Raw genomic sequence first — 22,358 nt, 5'->3', positions numbered from 1 at the left:
TTCCCCCCGACCTCGCGGGGCCCAGTTCAAAGAGCCGCGAGCCCGACGCGCGCCCCCTGGCGAAGCCAGCGGCCTTGCCTCCGCAGAGACACGAGGGGCCGCCACGACCGCGGGTAGCTTGGTGAGGCCTGGCGCCTGTCGGCCCCGGCACGCGCGTGCGACCCGGGTGGTGGCGGAAGGGCGGGCAGCGGGGCAGATCGCCTCCGGCACAGGCCCAGAGCGGCTGAGAGACTGGTCCCCCATGCATCCTCCCCTACCCCAGCCTGCCCTGACAATCCAGCCTTACCCAGTCACCCACTGGCCCCAACACTAAGCTCCTTCAGTAGACTTGTGGGGCAGGGTGCCTTAGCCTGGGAGGAAGGAACCCAAAGATGGGGAATCTGTGTCGGGACTGACAGGTGGAAGAGAGCCAGGGTGGGCCAAGGCCGGGCAAAGAGATTCCCTGGATGGATGGGTGCGGTGACTCAGGCCTGTAATCCCAGCGCTTTGGGAGGCCAAGGCGGGGGGATCACTTGAGGTCAGGAGTTTGAGATCAGCCTGGCCAACATGGCAAAACACCGTCTACTAAAAATACAACAATTAGCTGGGCGTGGTGGCGCACGCCTGTAATCCCAAGCTACTCGGGAGGCTGAGGAAGGAGAATCGCTTGAACCCAGGGGGCAGAGGTTGCAGTGAGCTGAGATCAGCCAGTGCACTCCAGCCTGGGCGACAGAGTAAGACTTTAAAAAAAAAAAAAAAAAGTGGCCGGGCGCGGTGGCTCAAGCCTGTAATCCCAGCACTTTGGGAGGCCGAGGCGGGCGGATCACAAGGTCAGGAGATCGAGACCACAGTGAAACCCCGTCTCTACTAAAAATACAAAAAATTAGCCGGGCGCGGTGGCGGGCGCCTGTAGTCCCAGCTACTCAGGAGGCTGAGGCAGGAGAATGGCGGGAACCCGGGAGGCGGAGCTTGCAGTGAGCCGAGATCGTGCCACTGCACTCCAGCCTGGGCAACAGCATGAGACTCCGTCTCAAAAAAAAAAAAAAAAAAAAAAAGAGAGAGATCCCTGGAATCTTTTGGGAGATTGGGGCAGTGCCAGTAGGAATGCCCTGGAGGACAGGACTCAGGGCACGGGAGTTGGGCAGGGGAATGCGGATGACAGTGCCTGTTGGTCACAGCTGCGTGAGGGTGCGGGTGGCTTACAGCTTCCCCTCCAACTCCAAGGTCAGAGGGCCCAGTTCCACTACCCAGACCCTAAGGAGATCCACGTGGTTGTCCTGAGGGGGTGGTTTCTGCCTTCCATTCTCCCTCAGTCTGCCCCAAACCACCCTAAGATAAACCTAATCCAAGTAAGAACAAAGTTCTTACGACAAAAACACAGCTCCAGTCCGGGCGCGGTGGCTCCCACCTGTAATCCAGCACTTTGGGAGGCTGAGGTGGGCAGATCACCTGAGGTTGGGAGTTCCAGAGACGAGCTTGACCAACATGGATAAACCCCGGCTCTACTAAAAATACAAAATTAGCTAGGCGTGGTGGTTCATGTCTGTAATCCCAGCTACTCGGGAGGCTGAGGCAGGAGAACTGCTTGAACCCAGGAGGCAGAGGTTGCAGTAAACCAAGATCACACCATTGCACTCCAGCCTGGGCAACGGAGCGAAACTCCGTCTCAAAAAACGCAAAAACAAAAAAAAGCGAAACAAACAACAACAACAACAAAAACGCAGCGCCAGCTAAACAGCCCCCCAGGTGCCCATCATAGAAAAACTTGCCCCTTCCTTGGGGTAGATGCAGCCCTGTGAGAGGGTGTCAGATGACATCATAACTCAACCCACATGGGATTGAATTTCAGGCCTCATCCCCATTTCCCAACACCGCCCCTTCCTGTATGGAGAGCCTCGGGAACCCTTGCGGAGCAGCCTCAGCGCTCTCCCCCAAAACCCCAGGATGGCCCACACCCCCAGGCTCTGCAGTCCAGTCTGCAACATCCAACTAACTCCCCCAGGATCCAACTTCTTTTCTGTCTCCCCCAGCTCAACTGAGAGCTCAGAGTCCTAATTGCCACTGCATACTCCCCCTCAAGCCCCAAAGCTGAAGTTCTGCCAACAGCACAGGACAGGAAAGCAGTCTCTGCAGACCCCCACCACTGAGCGAGTTGGACCAAGCCCTGACCTCTCTGGGCCCTCTTTCTGTCTGTTGCACCAGATCAGTACTTCACTGGTTCAAGCCTTTTTCCTGAATATACCATAAGGCTCAAGTTCCAGATAGAAAGGCAGTGCATCCCCCATCACCACCCCAACCTGCCCCTCACGCCCCTGCCAGAACCCTTGGGTCTGGGAAGCAGTTCGAAAACTGCTTATTGGATAGTTTGGAAAAAGAATCCTTCCAAGTGGCTTTGGGCTCCCCTCTCTGTGTCCTGTCCTTCCTCTTTTCGTCCCTCATCAGGGTGCCTGGCACTGGGGCCCAAGGAAGGAGCCAGACAGGGTCCCTGACCTGATGTTGAACCCTCGGGCCTGTCCACCACCCGTGAACTTGGATGTTGCAGAACTGGCCAGGGCTTTGTCTGGATGCCCCGCCCATGGAGGTGGGCTCCCCTAGAATCATGCCCATCCCCATCCCAAAGTCCAGAGCGTTGGCAGCAGTCCTCCCTCCCCTCCACACTTGAGCAGGCAGGGAGGCCAACACTGTAGCCACACCCTCCACAGAACCCCTACCCTAAAGGCCCATAGTGCTGCCAAGGATGGCAGTATGCCCTGGCACCCGGCTCCCACCAGCCACGCTGGCCCCGGGAAGCCAGAATGTGTAATGCATGGCAGGCAGCACTTCGTGTCAACTCCCCAGATGTGGGCTCTGTCACCCTCTCTCAGTACTGGGTCCTCCTCTGCATGGAAAGATGATGAGGAATTTCCCCTTTGCCCTCAAGATTTTTTCTGAAATGGTTTTAATAAGTACATATAATTTTACAATGAAACCCAATAAATCAATTTTGAAAAGACAGTATCTGAGGTCCCAGCCCCCTTCCTCTCCCCCAGAGAAGCCCCTGCTTCCCCTCTCACCAGCCTGGATTTTCTCAGAACCACAGGCTTCCCCGATCTAGCACTGTAGCTGTCCTTGGCAGTCCTTTCTGCTGTCTGACCAATGTAGGTCATGCTGCAGTCTCTGAGGTAGAGCAGCAGCCTTCCCACATCCTCAGAGCTGGGGGATCTTACCCGGGGGTCCCACTGTGAGCTGGCGCTGAGAGGGTCCCTGTCCCCCCAAACTCTTAGCAGCTATATCTCCAAAAAGCCAGAAATCTTAGACACTCACCAAGAATGGGCTGCTGCTGGTCTCAGGTAACCCGATCAGGGCCAAGTGCTGCCCCCTCTAAGGGCTCCCAGCAGCCTAGTCCCTCACAGTGGCCAGCACTGAGAAGGGAGGGGGCAGAGAACAAAGGCTAGAGCAGGGCAGGGCTGCATTTCACCACCTGCCACTGGGCTGAGTCTGGCCTCTGTCCCGAACTCCCTCTGTGACCCCAGGTGAGTCCCTGTCTTTGTGTGAACCTCAGTTTCCCATTTGTAAAGTGGGAAGGACATCTGTCTCACAGTCTCCAATTAGCCGATCAACAGAGAGGCTTTATCCCTGCCCAGTGCCTCAGGCTGTGAAGGGACACTGGGTCCTCTTTTTGTGCAGTCTAAACCCCTGGACATGCTGAAGAGGCGACTCACCTTGACCCCTTTCTCTCACTCCAGCCTGGAACCCTGGCACCCACACCTCAGAGGTGGCCCTGGGCACCCATGGCCAGCCACAGAGCTGACACCACCCTGTTCGGTGCTCGAGCCGCAGCCTGTGGTGGGGATGGCTCTGGGAACTGTGGCGGGTGGCAGGCAGCAAGTTGCACTGGGTCCTGCCTCCAGTCCTGCTAAAAAGAAGCAGAATCTGCCACCCTTCCTGCCGTTGGGCTGCAGTAAGTTCTTCCAGCAGATTCCCAGGAGGTCCCAGGCTGGGGTGTGCATGAGACCTCTCTGCCCACCTCTGTCTGCCAGGCCTGGTCCCAGCTTCCCAGCCTGGGGTTAGCCAAGGATGGGGGTGCCTTGGTCAGGAGTGGCTGCCAGGGCTGCCAAGCCCCGCTCAGGGGTTCACTGTAGAGGCTGCACGGTCTCAAGGTCAGCTCAGGACAACCCTCCAGGCCAGAGACCATGGCTGCAGGAAAGGGAGGGGCTCTCTCAGGGAGGACCCCCGTAGGCCACTATTGCTGTCACTGTGGCTGAGGAATGCCACCTGGACGTCAGCCAGACAGGGGAAGCAGAACATGCCCAGACCTGGTCCTCAGACCTGGGTTGGAATCTTGGCTCTCCCACTGTGATCTGGGGCCAGGCTGCCCCCTGGGCCATCAGTGTCCTCACCTACAAAACGGCGTCTCACCACCTCCTGTCCAGGCAGTCCCAAAGATTTGAGGAGGGGCTCTCCATGAAAACATATCAGTATCTAATAGAATATCCAAGCATATACAAAGGTGGAGAGGATAATTTAACAAATCCCCACATACCTAGTACCTGTCACCAAGCTTCAACCAATATCAACAACCAATGTCAACTCATGGCCATACCATGACTATGCCCACACCCTCTCCTTTAACCTCTGGATTTTATGTTTTTATTTTTATTTTTTGAGACAAGGTCATGTTCTGTGGCCCAAGCTGGAGTGCAGTGATGTAATCATGGTTCACACCAGCCTCGACCTCCTGGGCTCAAACCATCCTCCCACCCCAGCCTCCCAGGTAGCTGGGACCACAGATGCATGTCACCACACCTGGCTAATTTTTTTATTTTTTATTTTTGTAGACAGAGGGCCTCACTGTGTTGCCCAGGCTGGTCTCAAACTCCTCCCACCTCAGCATCCCAAAGTGCTGGGATTACAGGCATGATCCACTGTGTCTGGCCACCTCTGGGTTATTTTAAAAACAAAGCTTCGGCATTACTCAGTGTACCCAGGTAATAAACCTGCACATGTACTCCCTGAATCTAAAATAAAAGTTGAAAAAGAAAAAAGAAAAAGAATAAAAACAAAGGTGAGACATCGTATGATCTCACCTTCAAGTACTTCGTAATGAATTTCTGAAAGATAAAGGCTTAGAAAAACCATAACTGCAATACCATTATTATACTTTAAAAAGTTAGCCATAATCCCTCAGTATCATCAAATGTCTGATCAGAATTCAAATTTCCCCCAGTTGCTCATAAATGCTTTTTACAGTCAGTCTGGATTTGAATCAAAGGTCAACACATCATTTGGTTGATAAATGTCTAAATTTCTTGAAATCTAGAGATTGCCCATCTTTTCTTGTAATTTTGTTGCTGTTGAAGAAGAAACTGGGTTGTCTGTTCTGTAGAATTTCCCAATCTGGATATTTGTCATTGTTTCCCTTGTATTTCCTGTAAACTAGTTGTTGAATCCAAGGAATCAGATTCAAGTTTGGTGTTTTGACAAAAACAATGACTAGTTGGAGTTCACATGTCTGCAGGAGGGTCTGTCTCCTGAGTTGAGCAGCAAGGTCAGGTGCAGTGAATCTGATACATTTATTAACGAGCTCCCATCAGGTAAAAGCTCAAACTAAAAAACTCTTAGACAAGGCTGGGCACGGTGGCTTGTGTCTGTAATCCCAGCACTTTGGGAGGACAAGGTGGGTGGATCACTTGAGGTCAGGAGTTCAAGGCCAGCCTGGCCAATATGGTGAAACCCTGTCTCTACCACAAATACAAAAAATTAGCCAGGCATGGTGGCAAGCGCCTGTAATCCCAGTTACTTGGGAGGATGAGGCAGGAGAATTGCTTGAACCCAGGAGGTGGAGGTTGTAGTGAGCTGAGACCGTGCCACTGCATTCTAGCTTGTGCAGTAAAGTGAGACTCCATCTCAAAAAACAAAATAAAAAAACCTCTTAGACAAAAACATAGACTGGTGTGAGCAGTGGGCAGAGGCCAGACATCTGTCTCACAGTCTCCAATGAGCTGATTGACAGAGAGGCTAACAATAGAATATTATCTAGGCTTAATTGGAGGCACAGGAGAGTGGTGGATTTATTTATTTATTTATTTATTTACTTACTTACTTTTGAGACTGAGTCTTGCTCTTGTTGTCCAGGCTGGAGTGCAGTGGCATGATCTCGGCTCACTGCAACCTCCGCCTCCTGGGTTCAAGCGGTTCTCCTGCCTCAGCCTCCCTAGTAGCTGGGATTACAGGCGCCCGCCACCATGCCCCAGCTAATTTGTGTATTTTTAGTAGAGATGGGGTTTTGCCATGTTGGCCAGGCTGGTCTCGAATTCCTGACCTCAGCCTCCCAAAGTGCTGGGATCCGCCTGCCTCAGCCTCCCAAAGTGCTGGGATCACAGCTGTGAGCCACCGCGCCCGGCCAGGAGTGGTGGATTTAGATTTGGGAAAGATCGCTCTGGGTGCTGAAGGATGTGTTGGAGAGCGAAGCCAGATGCAGAGGGCTGAATGCTAGCAGGTTCCATTTATATGGCTTTCTGGAAGGGGCAGAACTAGGACAGAAAGGTTTCAGGTTGGGGAGGAGGGAGCAGGGTTGGTAGTAGGGGACACAGGGACTTGTGGGGGGCAATGGGGCCGTTCTGTGTCTTGGTGGTGGGGCTGGATACATAATTGTGTACATTCTGGGGCCAACTGTCCCACCAGCTAGTCCAGGACCAGCGGAGGACAAGCATGCTGTTGGACTCATCTGCAACTCCCAGGCCCTGTTAGTTACCCCTCGAGGCTTAGACTGTCAGGAAATCTCTCTGGGATGATGGTCTCTTGTCCATTCACTTAGCAATGACTGGGCGCCCACTATGTGTCAGGCTGCATGGTGGGCACTGGAGACTCTCAGATAACCATGACCACTCCTGCCCTTGAGGAACACCCAGGCAGGCAGGGACATGGCCTCGATCCATTTGACACTTTCACCAAGGCCTCCATAGGTGCCCACCTCTCTGGGTCTCCCCCCAACGCCTTTTTTTTTTTTTTTTTTTCCAGACAGGGTCTCACTCTGTCACCCAGGCTGAGTGCAGTGGTGCAATCTCAGTTCACTGCAGCCTTGATATCCCAGGCTCAAGGGACAAGGGATCCTCCCACCTCAGCCTCCTGAGTAGCTGGGACTACAGGTACCCACCACCACGCCCGGCTCATTTTTTTATTTTTTGTTGGGATAGGGTCTTGCCATGTTGCCCAGGCTGGTCTCAAATTCCTGGACTCAAGTGATCCTCCTACCTTGGCCTCCCAAGGTGCTGGGATTATAGGCGTGAGCCACCACACCCAGCTCTGGTTCCCTTCTTGACTTCAGCCAGCCAGGCCTTGCTAGACAGAACTCATAGGTATATCAAAAAATAATCTTTATTGTCACTGGTATAAAACAGAGCAGATCAACTGGCCTCTCAGTCTGTACAGAGTGTGGGGCATGAGACTGCCTGGGCTGCCCCCAATTCTCCCATAATGCCCTGCCCTAGAGCAGCAACTCCGGAGCTAGGAGAAGGGGAGGGGCCACCCCAGGCCTTCCCTTGAGGAGAGGGGTCAGGAGTGAACTGGAGCAGGGGCTGGTTTCTACCTGAGGGAGGCAAAGAAGCAGAGGAGAAAACTGGAGTGGGGGAACCCTTCCGCTCCTCATCCCGTTCCCCGCTGCCACGTCCCAGAGTCCACTGGATGGGTGGAGAGGTGGTGGGCAGCCTGAAGGCGGGCTGAGGCATGAGCCAGTCCATGGCCTGGTCAGAGGGCCACCCGCGTGCAGCAGTGGCGCAGCAAGCATGGCAGGATGCCGCGGTTCAGCTGGTGGAACTCCACGAGCTGCAGCAGGTCAGTGAAGCGGGTCTGGCCATCATCCATGCTGAAGTACAGGCGGCCCTCCTCCTCGCTCTGGGGTACAGTAGAGGGGGGAAAGGTCAGGGAGGGGCCCGAGGCTTAGGGAGCTCCCTCCTGGGCCAGGGCCCCACCCATTTCATTTTCTTCTTTTTTCTTTTCTTTTCTTTCTTTTCTTTTTTCTTTTTTTTTTTTTTTTGGAGACAGGGTTTTCTCACTCTGTCATCCAGGCTGGAGTGTGGTGGTGCCACCATGGCTCACTGCAGCCTTGACCCTCTGGGCTCAAGCAATGCTCCCACCTCAGCCTCCTGAGTAGCTGGGACTACAGGTGTGCACCACCATGCCTGGCTCATTTTTAAATTATTTGTAGAGATGGGGTCTCCCTGTGTTGCCCAGGCTGGTCTCGAACTCCTGGGCTCAAACCATTCTCCCACCTTGGCCTTCCCAAGTGCTGGGATTACAGGTGTGAGCCACCGCACTCAGCCTCCCACTTCTTGGGCAGGGAAAAGGGAGACGCACTAGGGGCCAGGGAGCCTCTGGAGGGGCCTGGTGAGGAGGACAGGTTGCTGGGAGTCCTGTGTCTCATTGCAGGACTCCGGGGACGCAGGGAAGCTCACCGGCAGGATGAGATAATGCTTCACTTTCTGCAGGTGGCACAAAGAGAGGACAAAGCCCTGGGGGTTCCGCTGACTCTCCCGGACCAGGAACAGGCTGCCAGAAGACAGGAGATAGGGCAGCATTACCCGAGGACCCATGGCTGCCACCTGGACCCCGGTCTCTCTTATCCCTGGGTCTGTTGCCCGGCCCTGCCCCTTACCCGTCTACCAAGCCCTGCTGTCCAATAAGCCGCTGGCTCTCCTCACGGGAAATGCGCCCGTGGAACCAGAGTTGGGTGCGGTGGATGGCTGCGGTGGGGAAGGACATGGGCAGTCACTTTGGGGAGGGGACCCCTATACCATCTGCTCCCCACTGAGAATGCAAAGAGAAGTCGAGGCAGCCCCTGCCCCAAGACTCAGGGCCATCACACACCTGCACTGAGGCTCGTGCCGGAGGCCGGCGTAGGCAGGCTGAGGCGGTGGTTTGTCTTCTTCTGTGGAGCAGTGGGAGATATGGGAGAGTCGGGGTGTGCTTGCGGGCATTACCCAGCACCTCAGGAAGGTAGAGCACTTCTCCCCAGCCAGGGGGCCTCCCCCTGCCCCTCTTCCTCCCTCCTATTTCAGGGATCCCACCCAGAGAGTGGGTCCCCAGCACCAACACACAGGCAACAGGCCTCACCCTCCAGGCGTGGGCCTCCTCCAGGGCCACACTCAGAGCCTCCCGGGGGTTCTCAATGACGCGCCCGGCATGGCCAGAGAAGTCCATGGCCACCAGGGTATTATCTGAGACACTTCTCTGGAGATGGAAGGAGAGGGGAGAGGTCAGAACAGGGCCCAGGTACCCCTAAGACAGGGCCTGCGTGCCCACCCTTCCATCCCCTTGTGCGCACTCACCAAGGGTGGGGAACCCAAACAAGGCGGACGCAGATGGCGAGACTGTGCCTGCTGGTAATTCCTGTACAGCTGCACTCCGTACTGGGGGTGGGGAGAGAAAGAGCGCTTGAGGTCGAGAGGTCCTGGGGGCGTGGCTGTGACCCCCCTTTAAACCAGGACTTGCCCAGACTAGGGCTGTGTTTCTGCCTTCAATGGGCGCTTCCTGTAACTTCAGGCTTGGACTGAGCGTTATCAGAGAGCAAGGCTGTGATGCCCTCCTCATTCCTGAGACTTCCTGGGGGCAGAGCTGGGAATCCCTCTGGCCAGATCAGCCCCCCATGCCACTCCCAGGGTCTCACCTTGAAGAGGCGGAAGGCAGCCAGCCAGCAGGTGCGGCTCTGCTCATCTTCACTGCAGAAGATCCGAAGCCCCTTGTGGCCATTTCGAAGCTTGTTGGGCTGCGGAGAGAGGAAACTGGCTGGTCCCGTATCTGCCTTTGGGACCACATGTCTGTCCCTGCTCCACAGAGCAGAGCAGGATCCAGGGAGTTTCCAGCAGGCCAGGGTGCAGGGAGAGGAGTCTGGGCATCTGGATTGGGACTCAGAAGCCCTAGGCAGGATCCAGGGGCCTGAGCAGTTCCTGCTTCCGCAGGCCAGGGGCCAGGCCTGGCCAGGTCTTCACCTTGACACAGAAGCCAAAGTCGGTGGGCATCCCGTAGAGCTTGCGGCCTTGCGTCACCACGTACACGTTGGACTCGTTCACATCTGCCACGTATTGCAGGTGCCTCGGATCCTGAGCAGCACGAGTGAGCAGGACTTGGTACAGGTGGACCCCACCCGCTATTACCTCCCCCCACAAGCCAGGTGGGGAGATTTCAGGACCAGAGAGGGGCAGGGGAGTGCCCAGGGTCACAGAGCAAATAGATGTAGAGCCAGGACTTAAACTCAGGTCATCTTTTCTCCTGCTACCTCCCTGGGCAGGTGAGCTGGGCAAGGATGTAGGGAGAGATGGTAAACTGGAGGTGGTTGGCCTGGGGGGCATGGGGGGAGAAGGGCTCAGGGGTTCCAGCAGAGAAGGGGCAACTTCTAAAAGGACCAGGGACTGCAGAGGCTGGAGCTGGCACTCTCAAGACCTCACCTTAGAGGTGCCCTTGGTGGAGTAATAGAGGCCAGATCGGCGCAAGAAGCAGAAAAAGCGTTTCCAAAGCTTCCGTCCTGAACCGCGCAGCTGCAGAAAGCCCTGGATCTCAGGGAAGCTGCCAGCATTCAGGAAGTTCTGAGCCAGAGAAGAGAAGAGAGTGGGAGGTCTGGCCTCCTCCCTTTCCCTCTACCACCAGATGTCTTCTTTTTCTTTTTGAGATGGGGTCTTATGCTAGTGCAGTGGCACGATCACAGCTCACTGCAACCTTGACCTCCCGAGCTCAAGTGATCCTCCCACCTCAGCCTCCCAAGCACCTGAGACCAGGCTCATGCCACCATTCCTGGCCTTTTGCTTTTTTTTTTTTTTTTTTGGAGAGACAAGGTCTCACTATGTTGCCCAGGGTGGTCTCAAACTTCTGGGCTCAAGTAATCCTCCTGCCTCAACCTCCCAAAGTGCTGGGATTACAGGCATGAGCCACCACACCCAGCCCACCCTCAGGTTTTTACAAGGAAATGCTCCACATGCATTTCTCGCCCCCATTTAACAGAAGAAACTGATGCTCAGGTAGGGAAAGTGACTTGTCCCCAGTCACACAGGACTGTGGTTTGGCTCTTTCTACCACATAGAGGGGAGGCACAGGACCTAAGGGCGGAGAAGCACTGGTCGGTTCTGGGGAGTCGTGAAATGGGGGGGTCTCCCCACCTGGATGAGGTCTTCATGGGATATACCAGTATGTGCATCGAGACAGCTGGAGACCATTTTTTCTGGGAACAGGGAGTGCTGAGGGTAGAAAAGTATCAGGGCTCAGGGCTCCAGTGTCCGGTTCAGGCTCAGGGCATCCCAGCGCCCAGACAGCCCTCACACACTCACTGGGGAGCTCTTGAACAGTTCGTACTTGGCGAAGTTTTTCCGGAAGACGAAGCGGCTATCTCCGCCCACGGGCCAGGCAGCCTGCACTTCCACCACGGACTCGTGGTCCTCCAAACCCCGCTCTGGGGTCAAGGGCAAAAAGCAGGGGTTATTGGAGATCAACCAGATCTCCCAGATGAGTCACATGCCTAGCCCAAGATGCGAGACATCACCTCCCGGCCTGGGTAGTTCCATGCACCCGACTTACCCAGTGCTAGGTGGGGGTGGCACTCCACCAGCCCCCAGGTCTCGTCGCTCAAAGCGTGAGCTCGCTGCACCAGCATTTCACACACATGGCGAGCTGTGGCACCTGCCGCCACCTCCACAGACCTGCAGGCCCCGTCCTCACTGTACACCTTTACTACCTGTGCCCCAGGAATTGCAGATGACTTGAGGGGAGGCAAAGGGTGATTCCTTCCCTTTCCGCACCTGCTAGACCCTCAGGGACTCCTAACCAAGATCCCCCGCCTCCATGGAAATGGCTGTGTATCTCCCACAGATCCAGAACCCTGCATCCCTCCCTTCCCTTCTGAGGGACAACTCACATGGGGGCGGCTGGCATCGCGGGGGAGCAGCCCTCTTGCACTAGAGGGGCCCCCAAGAATGGGGCTCTGTGAGGGAGGACTGCAGAGCTCAGGGAAGGGGTTGGGGATGGAGGGGAGGGAGGTGGCACGCCGCTCCTCCTCTCGAAGTTTCCTGTGGCAAGAAGAAAAAGGGAGAGAGGTGTGGGGAAAGGAGCAGTGGCCTGCAAGCCTCTGTGTATTATCCAGCACTGACCTCCCCCAAGCCCCACATCCCATCGTACCTGCCGGTGGTTGGGATGAGGAGAGGCTGGGACCGCTTTACCTCCTCAGGCAGAGGGGTATCAGGGGGCCGGGGAGTCCCAGGAGGGGTCCCGGGGGCTGGGCAAAGGTCTTCCGGAGAGCTGCCAAGATGAGGTGGAGACAGATCCAGCTCCATGGCATCTGAGGGAGAGAGGGGCAGAATGGAACCAGTTGTGTCAGTTGTGTGCCCTTGTCCTGGGGAGAGGGGACTAGAGAAATCAGACCTCCTGACCTCACACGGTGGTTAGGGTGCCCCTCAGAGTTTACCTAGCACCTCACTGCTCTAACTGGAGTTTCCCTGAAGCCCTTGGGGAAAGACAGAATGAGCCTCATTTTATAAAAGGGGACACTGAGTCTCTGAGAAGGAAGCATTCTTACCCTCAGTCACAGGTGAGTCGGGGAGTAGAACCTGGTGCCCTGAGTCACAGGTGAGTCAGGAGTAGAACCTGGTGTTTAGACTCCAAGTCCAGTGCTCTTTCTGTTTTTTTTGTTTTTTTTTTTTTCACTGCAACCTCTGCCTCCTGGGTTCAAGTGATTCTCTTGCCTTAACCTCCCGAGTAACTGGGATTATAGGTGCATGCCACCATGCCCAGCTAATTTTTGTATTTTTAGTAGAGATAGGGTTTCACCACGTTGGCCAGGCTGGTCTCGAACTCCTGATCCGTCCGCCTTGGCCTCCCAAAGTGCTGGGATTACAGGCGTGAGCCACTGCGCCCAGCTCCAGTGCTCTTTCTTTAGCACAAAGTTGCTCACAGGAAGAGCTGAGGGTCCACCCACCACAAGCCTGGTGGTCACAACAGATTTCACAACCCACACACTCTCAGGCTCAGCCCTCAGGGTCAGGGCAAAGGTCCACTCCTTTGCCTCCACGCGTGGGGCACTCACTGCTCCAGGCACTGCCCGGGTTTTTCCAGCACTGTGTTGCCAGACCCAGTTGCCAGAGCCTGTTCGTACTTGGTGAAGTTTGGCCTGCCCAAGTGATGAGTGATGCAGGGGGGAGAAGGAGGTGGGGAAGGATGGGAGCCAGAAAGTCAGGAGAGCCGGCTCCGCTTCAGTGCAAGGGGGAGAGCAGACCTGGGGTAGGCGTCCTGGCCACAGCAGCCCCTAAACCTTGCGTACCCTCCCCAGGCCATCCTCCTGCCCAACTCTTTCCTGAGGCTCCAATGCTAGAGCCACTTCCTCTGAGAAGCCTTCCTGGCTTTCCACATTCTGAGTGAACGACTCCCTCTCAGCACTGTGCAGGGGCTACATCATCCATTACTGCGCACCTGTCCTATCCACTCATTTGTCCAAGGGCACCCGGTACCCCCAGGCAAGGCCAATCTCACCCATGTCTTATCACTTACAGGGGCTGCACAGACACTCAGGACAAGTAAAGACAGGAGGGCCGGCAAAGGCGAGCACTAGAGGTGGAGGTGGGGCTGGCCCCTCCTCCTCAGGAACCAGGCAGACCCCTTTGGCTGGACTGAGACCTGGGAGAACCTGCAATCCCAGCCCCTAGCCTGTTCTCCGAACACTGGGCCAGTACTATGAGGCCACCTGGGGCACCTGGGATTGACCCCTCAGGAGGGCGCAGGCACCTGACCCCTCAGTGAGGGCATCAGGGGATTTGGGGGACAGGTGAGTCAGGGCAGGCGGGACAACACTGCCTAGGGCTCTCCATTCAACCTTGACTCATCCACACAACTTCCTGGCTTAGGAGAAACAAAAACAGCCCTGCCTCTACCCTCCCCCCAACTCCCCAACCCAATGGTAGCCACAGCCGAATGGGGGAGGCATGGGGCTGGGAACAGGATGGGGGAGGAACATGTGGGGCCTGAGGCTCCTCTGACATCACCTCCTCCTCCCCACCCTCGGCCTTGCTCCAGGCCAGGTGGGACCTGTGATCTGCTCTCACCCCCAGTGCCAAACCACCGCCTTGCTAGGGAGTCCCTCACCTGGGAAAGAGAGAGGCAATGCCCGGCCTGGATTCAGAGGCCCATTTGGAGAGAAGCCAGCGTCCCAGCGGTGCCCCTCCCCACCCAAAGCATCGCTCAGAGCCCCCGCCCCGTGTGGATGAGGTTCCTCCCGACACATTCTCCTGGGTGTCCCGGCCAGAGGGGTACCACAGGAGCAGGAGCAGAAAGGGAAAACACTCAAAAACACAGACAGGATGAAGGGCCAGGGAGGGGGCCCAGGGTCTGGCCAGGAGGGGCAAGATATACCCGCCACCCGCTAGCAAGAGACACCAGCACCTCAATATCAGAACACGATCCCCCACTCCCACCCCAGTCTACCCTCCAAACAGCCCCGGTCTCCAAACAGCCCTGGTGACTTCATTCCAGGTTGCAGGGGGCCAACAGTGGGATGGGGAGAGGAGCAGAGAATTCAGGAGGGCAGCGCTTGGAAGGGGTTAGAAGTGGATTTGAATCACATTACAGCCTGGCCTCAGAGATCAGAGAGGGCCAGCCTAAGGCTGGGGTTTGCCTTCAGATCCCCCCACCCGGGCCCTTCAGCCCCTTCTAAGGCTGGAGGCGGGTGGAATCCTCAAGACCAAAGAGGCGAGCAGGGAGGGGAAGGGCTCCTGGCTGTAGGCCTGGCAGCTTAGAGATCTGGAGTTTTGAAACCGAGGCACTGGGAAAGTTTCGGTTGGAAAAACCGACCCCCAAAATCAGTTTGTCCCCTCAACGAGGTAACTCCGGCGGTGTCTTCCCAGCTGCCTCCTCCCCCAGTGGCTCCAGCCCCACCCGCGTTCCCGTCCTCCCAACCTCCTTGTTTACTTCCTGAATCACGCCCCACCTGGCTGGCCCTAAGGGCGGGTGGCGGGGCCCGGTGTTCAGGGCCAACAGAAAACAACTCTACTTCCCAGAGTAGGGGGAAGGGCTTGCGGGACTGAGGCCTGGGCCAGGGGCCTGGATGTGGCGGGAGCGTCCCTGTCCGCCCAGTACTCCACGCCCCGCCCCCACGGGACAGGCTTATAACCTTTTAGGGTGCAGGGCCCAGGTGAGAAGGTGAGAAACCCCTGGATGACTCCTAGTAGAAGGGAGGACCCAGGACTCTGAGGCCCCGCCCACTCTCACTCAGGAAAAATACCCAATGAGAGAAGGCGGGGCAGCTCTTTTAAAGTTTAATTCGGGAAGAATGCTGGAGTGTCTGTGCGGTTAATCATTACAGGCTGCCTGCTTCCATGAGGTCCCCCCACCCCGCACACAGCAGGATATCAGGAGAGAGCAGAGTCCAAGACCGGCGGACCAAAAGGGAGCATTCCTGGTGGGCAGTGAGGCTGGAGCGGGGCGGCGAGGGGGGGGGTTCCACCTTGCCGGCAGGTGCATTCTCTGTCCTCAATCTGCCAGGGAGACCCAGACCGGGTACCTGGGTCTCTCCTTAGCCTCATCAAGCAGAGGAAACCATCTGCCATCCCCTACCCCACTCTCCCCAGGCCCCACCGCACTGCAGAGCCCCTCACCCACCCCTCTAGCCTCCCTGGCCACTTCATGCTGAAGCCAGGAGGGACCCCGGCTCACCCGGCCTCCACTTTCCCACCCGAGGGCCGGAGGCGATGTTGCTGAGCAGGGCATACAGTCTGGAGAGATGGAGCCTCAACAATTTAGAGGATCCCTCTCCTTCACCGTCCTCCAAAGTGGAGGGGGCCCTCCCCACATCTCCCCGCAGCCCGCGGAGACGTCTGTCTTAGAGACTTGGGGAAACCCAAACTGGGGTAAACTGGGCGAGCCAGGGAGTGAGGGCGGCTCTCCCAGGGTGTGCGGGGAGGGGCCAGTTTCAGCGGGAAAGCCAAGTCGGAGGAGAGAATCAGGTCTTCCTTCCCATTCTCGCTGCTGGCTTCGGGGAGGTGTACCGGGAGGGAACAAGGAGGGCTGGAAACCAGGATGGGGACGAAAGAGGGCGGGTGGGGAGGAGGGGGCGGGGTGGGAGATGGGAGGAAAAGAGAAAAGTGGGAGGCCGAGCAACCCAGCAGGAGACCCAGCCTTTCCCTACCGGCCCCCAGACCGGCCGTGCCTGCCCCCAAAGGATGAATGCCCGCTTGGGTTCTTACCTGAACCCCGAACATCAGGACACCCGGCTGGGACCACGTCTTCAGGGAGGGAGACGCCGGGCCCTTAAGTACCTGTCCCCCTCCAGCCCCCGCCCCGGGCCTGACATCACCGAGCGGGGGAGGGGGAGAGCCAGGTGGCTCCAATCCGCCCACCTGGGCCGACGGCCAGTTCGGCCGGAGACGGGCACAGCCTGGGGCCCTGGTGCGGCTGGGGGTTGCCTGGCAGGCTGTTGTCTGAGACCGATCTCTGTCCCCTTACCTGGAGGAGCCCCAGCAGGAGTAGCAGGACACCCGATCCGAAGTCTGGCTCCGTCTAGGAAACCCCAGATTCCTGGATTTTATTTCAGATCCACTCCCGCTTCTCTACAGGTGGTAGGAGGGTGTCCCGACTTCGGACAGAGAAGTCAGGGCCGGGGGAGCCCTGTGTGTCCAGATTCCAGGCCCAAGGAAACTAAAATTATCTTGGGCAGATGGGGGCGTGTCCAGGGGAGGCGCCTGGGAGGAGGAAGCCTGGGAGGAGGGTGGGGACTCCCTGACACTCTACGCCAACTGGGATTGTTTTTGCCCTTCCTAGCCTGGCAGCAGGTGCCAAGAGAGGGTGCAGGTGCCTAGGAAGAGGCGGGGAAGACAGCCGAACAGACAGCACCAACAGCGAAGATCAAGAGTCCCGACCACCTGGGAGGGCGGGGGGAGGGTCTGAGGGCTGCAAGGTAAAGGGAACCACCGGTCCACTCCTCCCAAACATCCTCCCTGAACCTGGTCTGTTCATTGGCCAAGCCAGGGGGCACTTCTGCAGCTCTGGATCCCACCCCATGGGGCAAAGAGCACCCTGCCAAGGAGGGACGCCAGCCACGGGGGTGTCCAGCAACATGGCCTGCCTGTCGATCTGCAGGCACCCATACCATGGTGGCTGTGCCCTGGCCCCTCAGAGGCACCCAGGGTAAGCCCCTCCCCCGCCCCCCACCTTCTGAGCAAAGTCCAGAGTCTTGGCTTCCCCTTTAAAATCGAGGGGCTTAGGCTGGGTGGCACAGTGGGAGAAGCCATGGTGACCCAGAGAAAGCTCTGGCCTGGGCCCCTGGAGATTCCTCTTAGAGGGATCACTTTATTTTTTTGAGACAGAGTCCTGCTCTGTCACCCAAGCTGGAGTGCAGTGGCGCCATCTCGGCTTACTGCAAACTCCGCCTCCTGGGTTCAAAAGATTCTCCTGCCTCGGCCTCCCGAGTAGCTGGGATTACAGGCCACACACCCAGCTAATTTTTGTATTTTTAGTAAATCGGGGTTTCTCCACGTTGGCCACGTTGGTCTCGAACTCCTGACCTCGTGTAATCTGCCCACCTCGGCCTCCCAAAGTGTTAGGATTACAGGTGTGTGCCACCGCACCCGGCCTGAGGGATCGATTTAGTTCTCTCAGGGATCACTTTAGCTCTCTAGTTCAGCACTGGGCAAACAGGGTACTTGGGAGAAGGGTTGGGAGGCAGAAATCAAAGGCTGTGGCCACCACCCAGCTTGATGCAGGTGACAGGAAAACAAACAATCCTTAGGGTGATAAGAGGTCCACCATGGGGGGGGGGCACAGAGGAGTGACTCCTGCCTCAATTTTCTCCAGAGTTTTCCTAGGAAAACCGGTATGAATGTGCCCAGCAAAGAAGTGGGGGAGGAGGCAAGGTCTCTTGGGTGATGGAGCAGCTTGTGCAAAGGCAGAGTAGACAATTCACTCATTAATTTATTCAACTCTCTGTTCAGTACCTACCATATGCCAGCCCCATGTTTGGTGCTGGGGATACTGGGGTAAGCAACAAAAACAGACCCCGCCCTATCCTCACACAGCCAATCAGGAAGATTGATGTTAATCAAAGAATCACACAAATAAGAAATGACAGGAGACAACTATGCTGGGAGAATGACTCACATAGGGAGTCAGGAAAGACTTCTCTGTGGAGGTGACAGCTGAGCAGAGGAGAAGGTGGCTGACATGGGAAGTGGGCTGGAATCAGTGGATGGGAACTGGGGAAGGAGGCCACCTTCCCAAGTGAGGAAACCACTGCCAGAGCTCTGGAGAGGAGGGGATGCAGCATGCGGAGACAGAGAGTGGGGTTGGAGGAGAAAGGAGGAAGCAGAGGCCACGTGGGTGAACCTGGACAGGTGTGGAAGGTGTGGAGAGAGGCGGCTATGCTTCTGCAAATGTGGCCTCCAGACCTCCCTAACCTTGTGTGGAAAACAGATCCTTGGGATCCTCTCCAGCAATTGAATCTCAGTCTGTGGGGCTAAGACACAGGAAGGTGTGGTATTGACAAGCCCTCAGGTGGCTGTTCCGCAAGCCAGGTTTGAGAGCCATCCATCCTGTTTGTCCAGATGGGCAGGAGTAGCGGTCAAAGACCAGACCCTTCAAGTTGTATTTAGACTTAAGTAGAAGCACAGAGGAGAGGGCACATTTACATTTTAGAAAGATCATCCTGGATGGTGAAGGATGGGATGGAAACGAAGCCACGGTCAGAGGGCTGAGTGCTGTAGGAATCAACTTATATGGCTTTCTGGAGGGGGTGGAACTGTGTGAACAAAAAGCAGGTCTGGGGTTGGGGAGGAGGGAGAGGGGTCCACAGTAGGGGGCACAGGGACTTGTGGGAGGTGATGGGACCATTCTGTATCTTGGTTGTGGGGTTGGATGCACAGCTGTGTGTGTTTCTTAGGACTCAGAAAGGTACACTCAAGGCTGGGCGCGGTGGCTCACGCCTGTAATCCCAAGACTTTGGGAGGATGAAGTGGGCGGATCATGAGGTCAGGAGTTCAAGACCAGCCTGCCCGACATGGCAAAACCCTTTCTCTACTAAAAATACAAAAATTAGCCAGGCGTGGTGGCATGCACCTAAAATCCCAGCTACTCAGGAGGCTGAGGCAGGAGAATCTCTTGAACTCAGGAGACAGAGGTTGCAGTGTGCTGAGTGTGAGCCATTGCGCTCCAGGCTGGGCAACAAGAGTGAGACTATCTCAAAAAAAAGAGAGAAAAAAAGAAAGGTACACTCAAGAGGATGAATTTCACTGTGTATAAGTTGTATCTGAATTTTTTTTTTTTTTTTTTTTTTTTTGAGACTGAGTCTGGCTCTGTCGCCCAGGCTGGAGTGCAGTGGCCGGATCTCAGCTCACTGCAAGCTCCGCCTCCCAGGTTTACGCCATTCTCCAGCCTCAGCCTCCGGAGTAGCTGGGACCACAGGCGCCCGCCACCTCGCCCGGCTAGTTTTTTGTATTTTTTAGTAGAGACGGGGTTTCACCGTGTTAGCCAGGATGGTCTCGATCTCCTGACCTTGTGATCCGCCCGTCTCAGCCTCCCAAAGTGCTGGGATTACAGGCTTGAGCCACCGTGCCCGGCTGTATCTGAATTTTAAAACAACAACAACAAGGCCGGGCATGGTGGCTCACGCCTGTAATCCCAACACTTTGAGAGGCCGAGGCAGGTGGATCACGAGGTCAGGAGTTTGAGACTAGCCTGGCCAACATGGTGAAACCCTGTCTCTGCTAAAAATATAAAAATTAGCTGGGCGTGGTGGTGCGCACCTGTAATTCCAGCTACTCGGGGGGCTGAAGCAGGAGAATTGCTTGAACCCGGGAGGCAGAGGTTGCAAGGAGCCAAGATGGTGCCACTGCACTCCAGCTGGGGCGACAGAGCAAGACTCCATCTCGGGGGAAAAATAGTAATACTAATAAATAAGAATGAGTTTATAGGTCAATGGAACAGAATCCAGAGTCCAAGTAGAAACCCTTTTACATTTCTCAATTGATTTTACAGGGTGCCAAGACAATTTGATGGAGGAAAGGATAGGCTTTTCAATAAATGGTACTGTGATCAATTGAATAGCCACGTGCCAAAAGGTGAATTTAGATCTTTTGCTCACAGAATGCATTAAAAAAAAAAAAACTCGATATAGATCATATACCTGAATGTGAGAGCTAAAACCATAAAACTTCTAGAAGAAACCATGGGAGATAGTCTTCGTGGAGGCCGGGTGCGGTGGCTCACATCTGTAATCCCAGCACTTTGGGAAGCCGAGGTGGATGGATCACCTGAAGTCGGGAGTTCAAGACCAGCCTGGCCAACATGGAGAAACCCCATCTCTACTAAAAAAAAAAAAAAAAATTAGCCAGGCATGGTGGCGCATACCTGTAATCGCAGCTACTGAGGAGTCTGAGGCAGGGGAATTGCTTAAACCAAGGAGGCAGAGGCTGTGGTGAGCCAAGATGGTGCCATTGCACTCCAGCCTGGGCAAGAAGAGCAAAATTCCATCTCAAAAAAAAAAAAAAGAAGAAGAGGCCAGGCATGGTGGCTCATACCTGTAATCCCAGCACTCTGGGAGGCCGAGGCAGGTTAATTGCTTGAGCCCAGGAGTTTGAGACCAGCCGAGACAACCTGGCAAGACCTCATCTCTACAAAAAATATAAAATTTATCCAGGCATGGTGGTGCGGGCCTATAGTCCTGGCTACTTGGTGGGGCTGAGGTGTGACAATCGCTTGAGCCTAAGAAGTTGAGGCTGCAGTGAGCTGTGATTGTGCTACTGCGCTCCAGTCTGGGTCACAGAGCAAGACACTGTCTCAAAAAAAGAAAGAAAAAATGAAGCCAGGTGAAGTGGCTCATGCCTGTGATCCCAGCACTTTGGGAGGCAGAGGCAGGCAGATCACTTGAGGCCAGAGATCCAGACCAGCCTGGCCAATATAGCAAAAACAGCCTGACCATTGCTACTAAAAATACAGAAAATTATCTGGGCCATGGTGGCACATGCCTGTAATCCCAGCTACTTGGGAGGCTGAGGCACAAGAATTGCTTGAACCTGGGAAGTGGAGGTTGCAGTGAGCCGAGATTGTGCCACTGCACTCCAGCCTGGGTGACACAGTGAGACCCTGTCTCAAAAAAAGAAAGAAAGAAAAAAAAAAAAAGAAAAAAGAAAAAAAATTAGCCAAAGACTGGGAGAAAATAGTTGCAAACCATATACAACTATATATGGTTGTATATATGGTTGTATATATTTTGGTTGATATCCAAAATATATAAAGAATTTTTACAAATCAATAATAAAGAGACAAACAATCCTAATAAAAATGGGCAAAAGACTTGAATAGATATTTCTTCAAATATGTATATGAATGACTAATAACTACATGAAAGATACACAACAGTCATTAGATAAATGAAAATTAAAACCACAATTATATATCATGTCATGTCCACTAGGATGGTTATAATCAAAGAGACAGAAAACAAGTATTGGTGAGGATATGGAGCGACGAATCCTCATATATTGCTGGTGGGAAAACTTTGAAAAACAGTCTAGCCGTTTCTTAAAAAGTTAAACGCTAGCCTGGGCAAAACGGCAAAACCTTGTCTCTACAAAAAATACAAAAAAATTAGCTGGGCATGCTGGTGCGTGTCTGTCGTCCCAGCTATTCAGGAGGCTGAGGCAAGAGAATAGCTTGAGTTCAGCAGGTTGAGGCTGCAGTGAGCAGTGTTTGCACTGTTGTATTCCAGCCTGGGCAACAGAGCGAGACTCTGTTTCAAAAAAAAAGTTAATCATAAACTTAACACACGACCCAGCAGTTCTACCCTTAGGAATCTACCCAAGAGAAATGAAAACACACACCTATGCAAAGACACCAAAACATCTGTGGCACCATTCTTCAAAATAGACAAAAAACACTGGAACCTTAAATATCCATCAACTGGTGAATTAAGAAACAAAATGTGGCAAAACCACACGTGGAATACGACTCAGCAATGAAAAGGAACAAACTACTCTAGACGCTACAGCATGAATGCATCTCAAAAAACATACTGAGTGAAAGAAGCCGTAAGCAAAAGACCACATAGCATATTATTCTGTTTATATGAAACATCCAGAAAAGGCAAAGTTAGAGACAGAAAGCAGATCAGTGGTTGCATAGGACTGGAATTGGGAGCTGAATTGACCAGAAACAGGTGGGAAGGACTTACCAGGTTGACGGAAACATTCTGTAACTGGATTGTGGTGATGGTTAGGCAACTGTACAAATGACAGCATTTTCTTTCTTTTCTTTTTTTTTTTTTTTTAACACAGTCTCACTCTGTCGTCCAGTCGTCCAGGCTGGAGTGCAGTGGTATCTCAGCTCACTGAAACCTCCACCTCCCAGGTTCAAGCGATTCTCCTGCCTCAACCTCTGGAGTAGCT

General features: G+C 54.8%; 1 protein-coding gene across 4 annotated transcripts; it reads right to left on the bottom strand.

The window, feature by feature from the left end:
• Nucleotides 1–7,317: 7,317 nt before the first annotated feature.
• Nucleotides 7,318–17,027, bottom strand: LOC105472241 (growth factor receptor bound protein 7). 4 transcript variants are annotated; one of them, XM_011725297.3, is made up of 15 exons: nucleotides 16,429–17,027; nucleotides 12,118–12,277; nucleotides 11,858–12,008; nucleotides 11,521–11,677; nucleotides 11,274–11,395; nucleotides 11,106–11,183; nucleotides 10,401–10,538; nucleotides 9,945–10,055; nucleotides 9,623–9,721; nucleotides 9,285–9,365; nucleotides 9,070–9,186; nucleotides 8,824–8,884; nucleotides 8,612–8,699; nucleotides 8,412–8,505; nucleotides 7,318–7,851 (listed from the first exon to the last, which is right to left on the bottom strand). In XM_011725297.3, exons 2-15 carry the CDS (start codon nucleotides 12,270–12,272, stop codon nucleotides 7,705–7,707), a joined length of 1,599 nt encoding a protein of 532 aa, XP_011723599.1. In that variant the 5' UTR covers nucleotides 12,273–12,277; nucleotides 16,429–17,027; the 3' UTR covers nucleotides 7,318–7,704. The 4 variants fall into 4 exon arrangements, with proteins under 4 accessions (XP_011723599.1, XP_011723601.1, XP_011723600.1 ...); XM_011725299.3 differs by lacking the exon at nucleotides 16,429–17,027 and adding an exon at nucleotides 16,170–16,381; XM_011725298.3 differs by lacking the exon at nucleotides 16,429–17,027 and adding an exon at nucleotides 12,515–15,534.
• Between the last annotated feature and the right edge of the window lie 5,331 nt (nucleotides 17,028–22,358).

This window comes from Macaca nemestrina, chromosome 17 (genome assembly GCF_043159975.1).
Source record: "Macaca nemestrina isolate mMacNem1 chromosome 17, mMacNem.hap1, whole genome shotgun sequence".
In the NCBI taxonomy this organism is placed as follows: Eukaryota; Metazoa; Chordata; class Mammalia; order Primates; family Cercopithecidae; genus Macaca; species Macaca nemestrina.
This window is presented reverse-complemented; position numbering and strand designations above follow the sequence as displayed.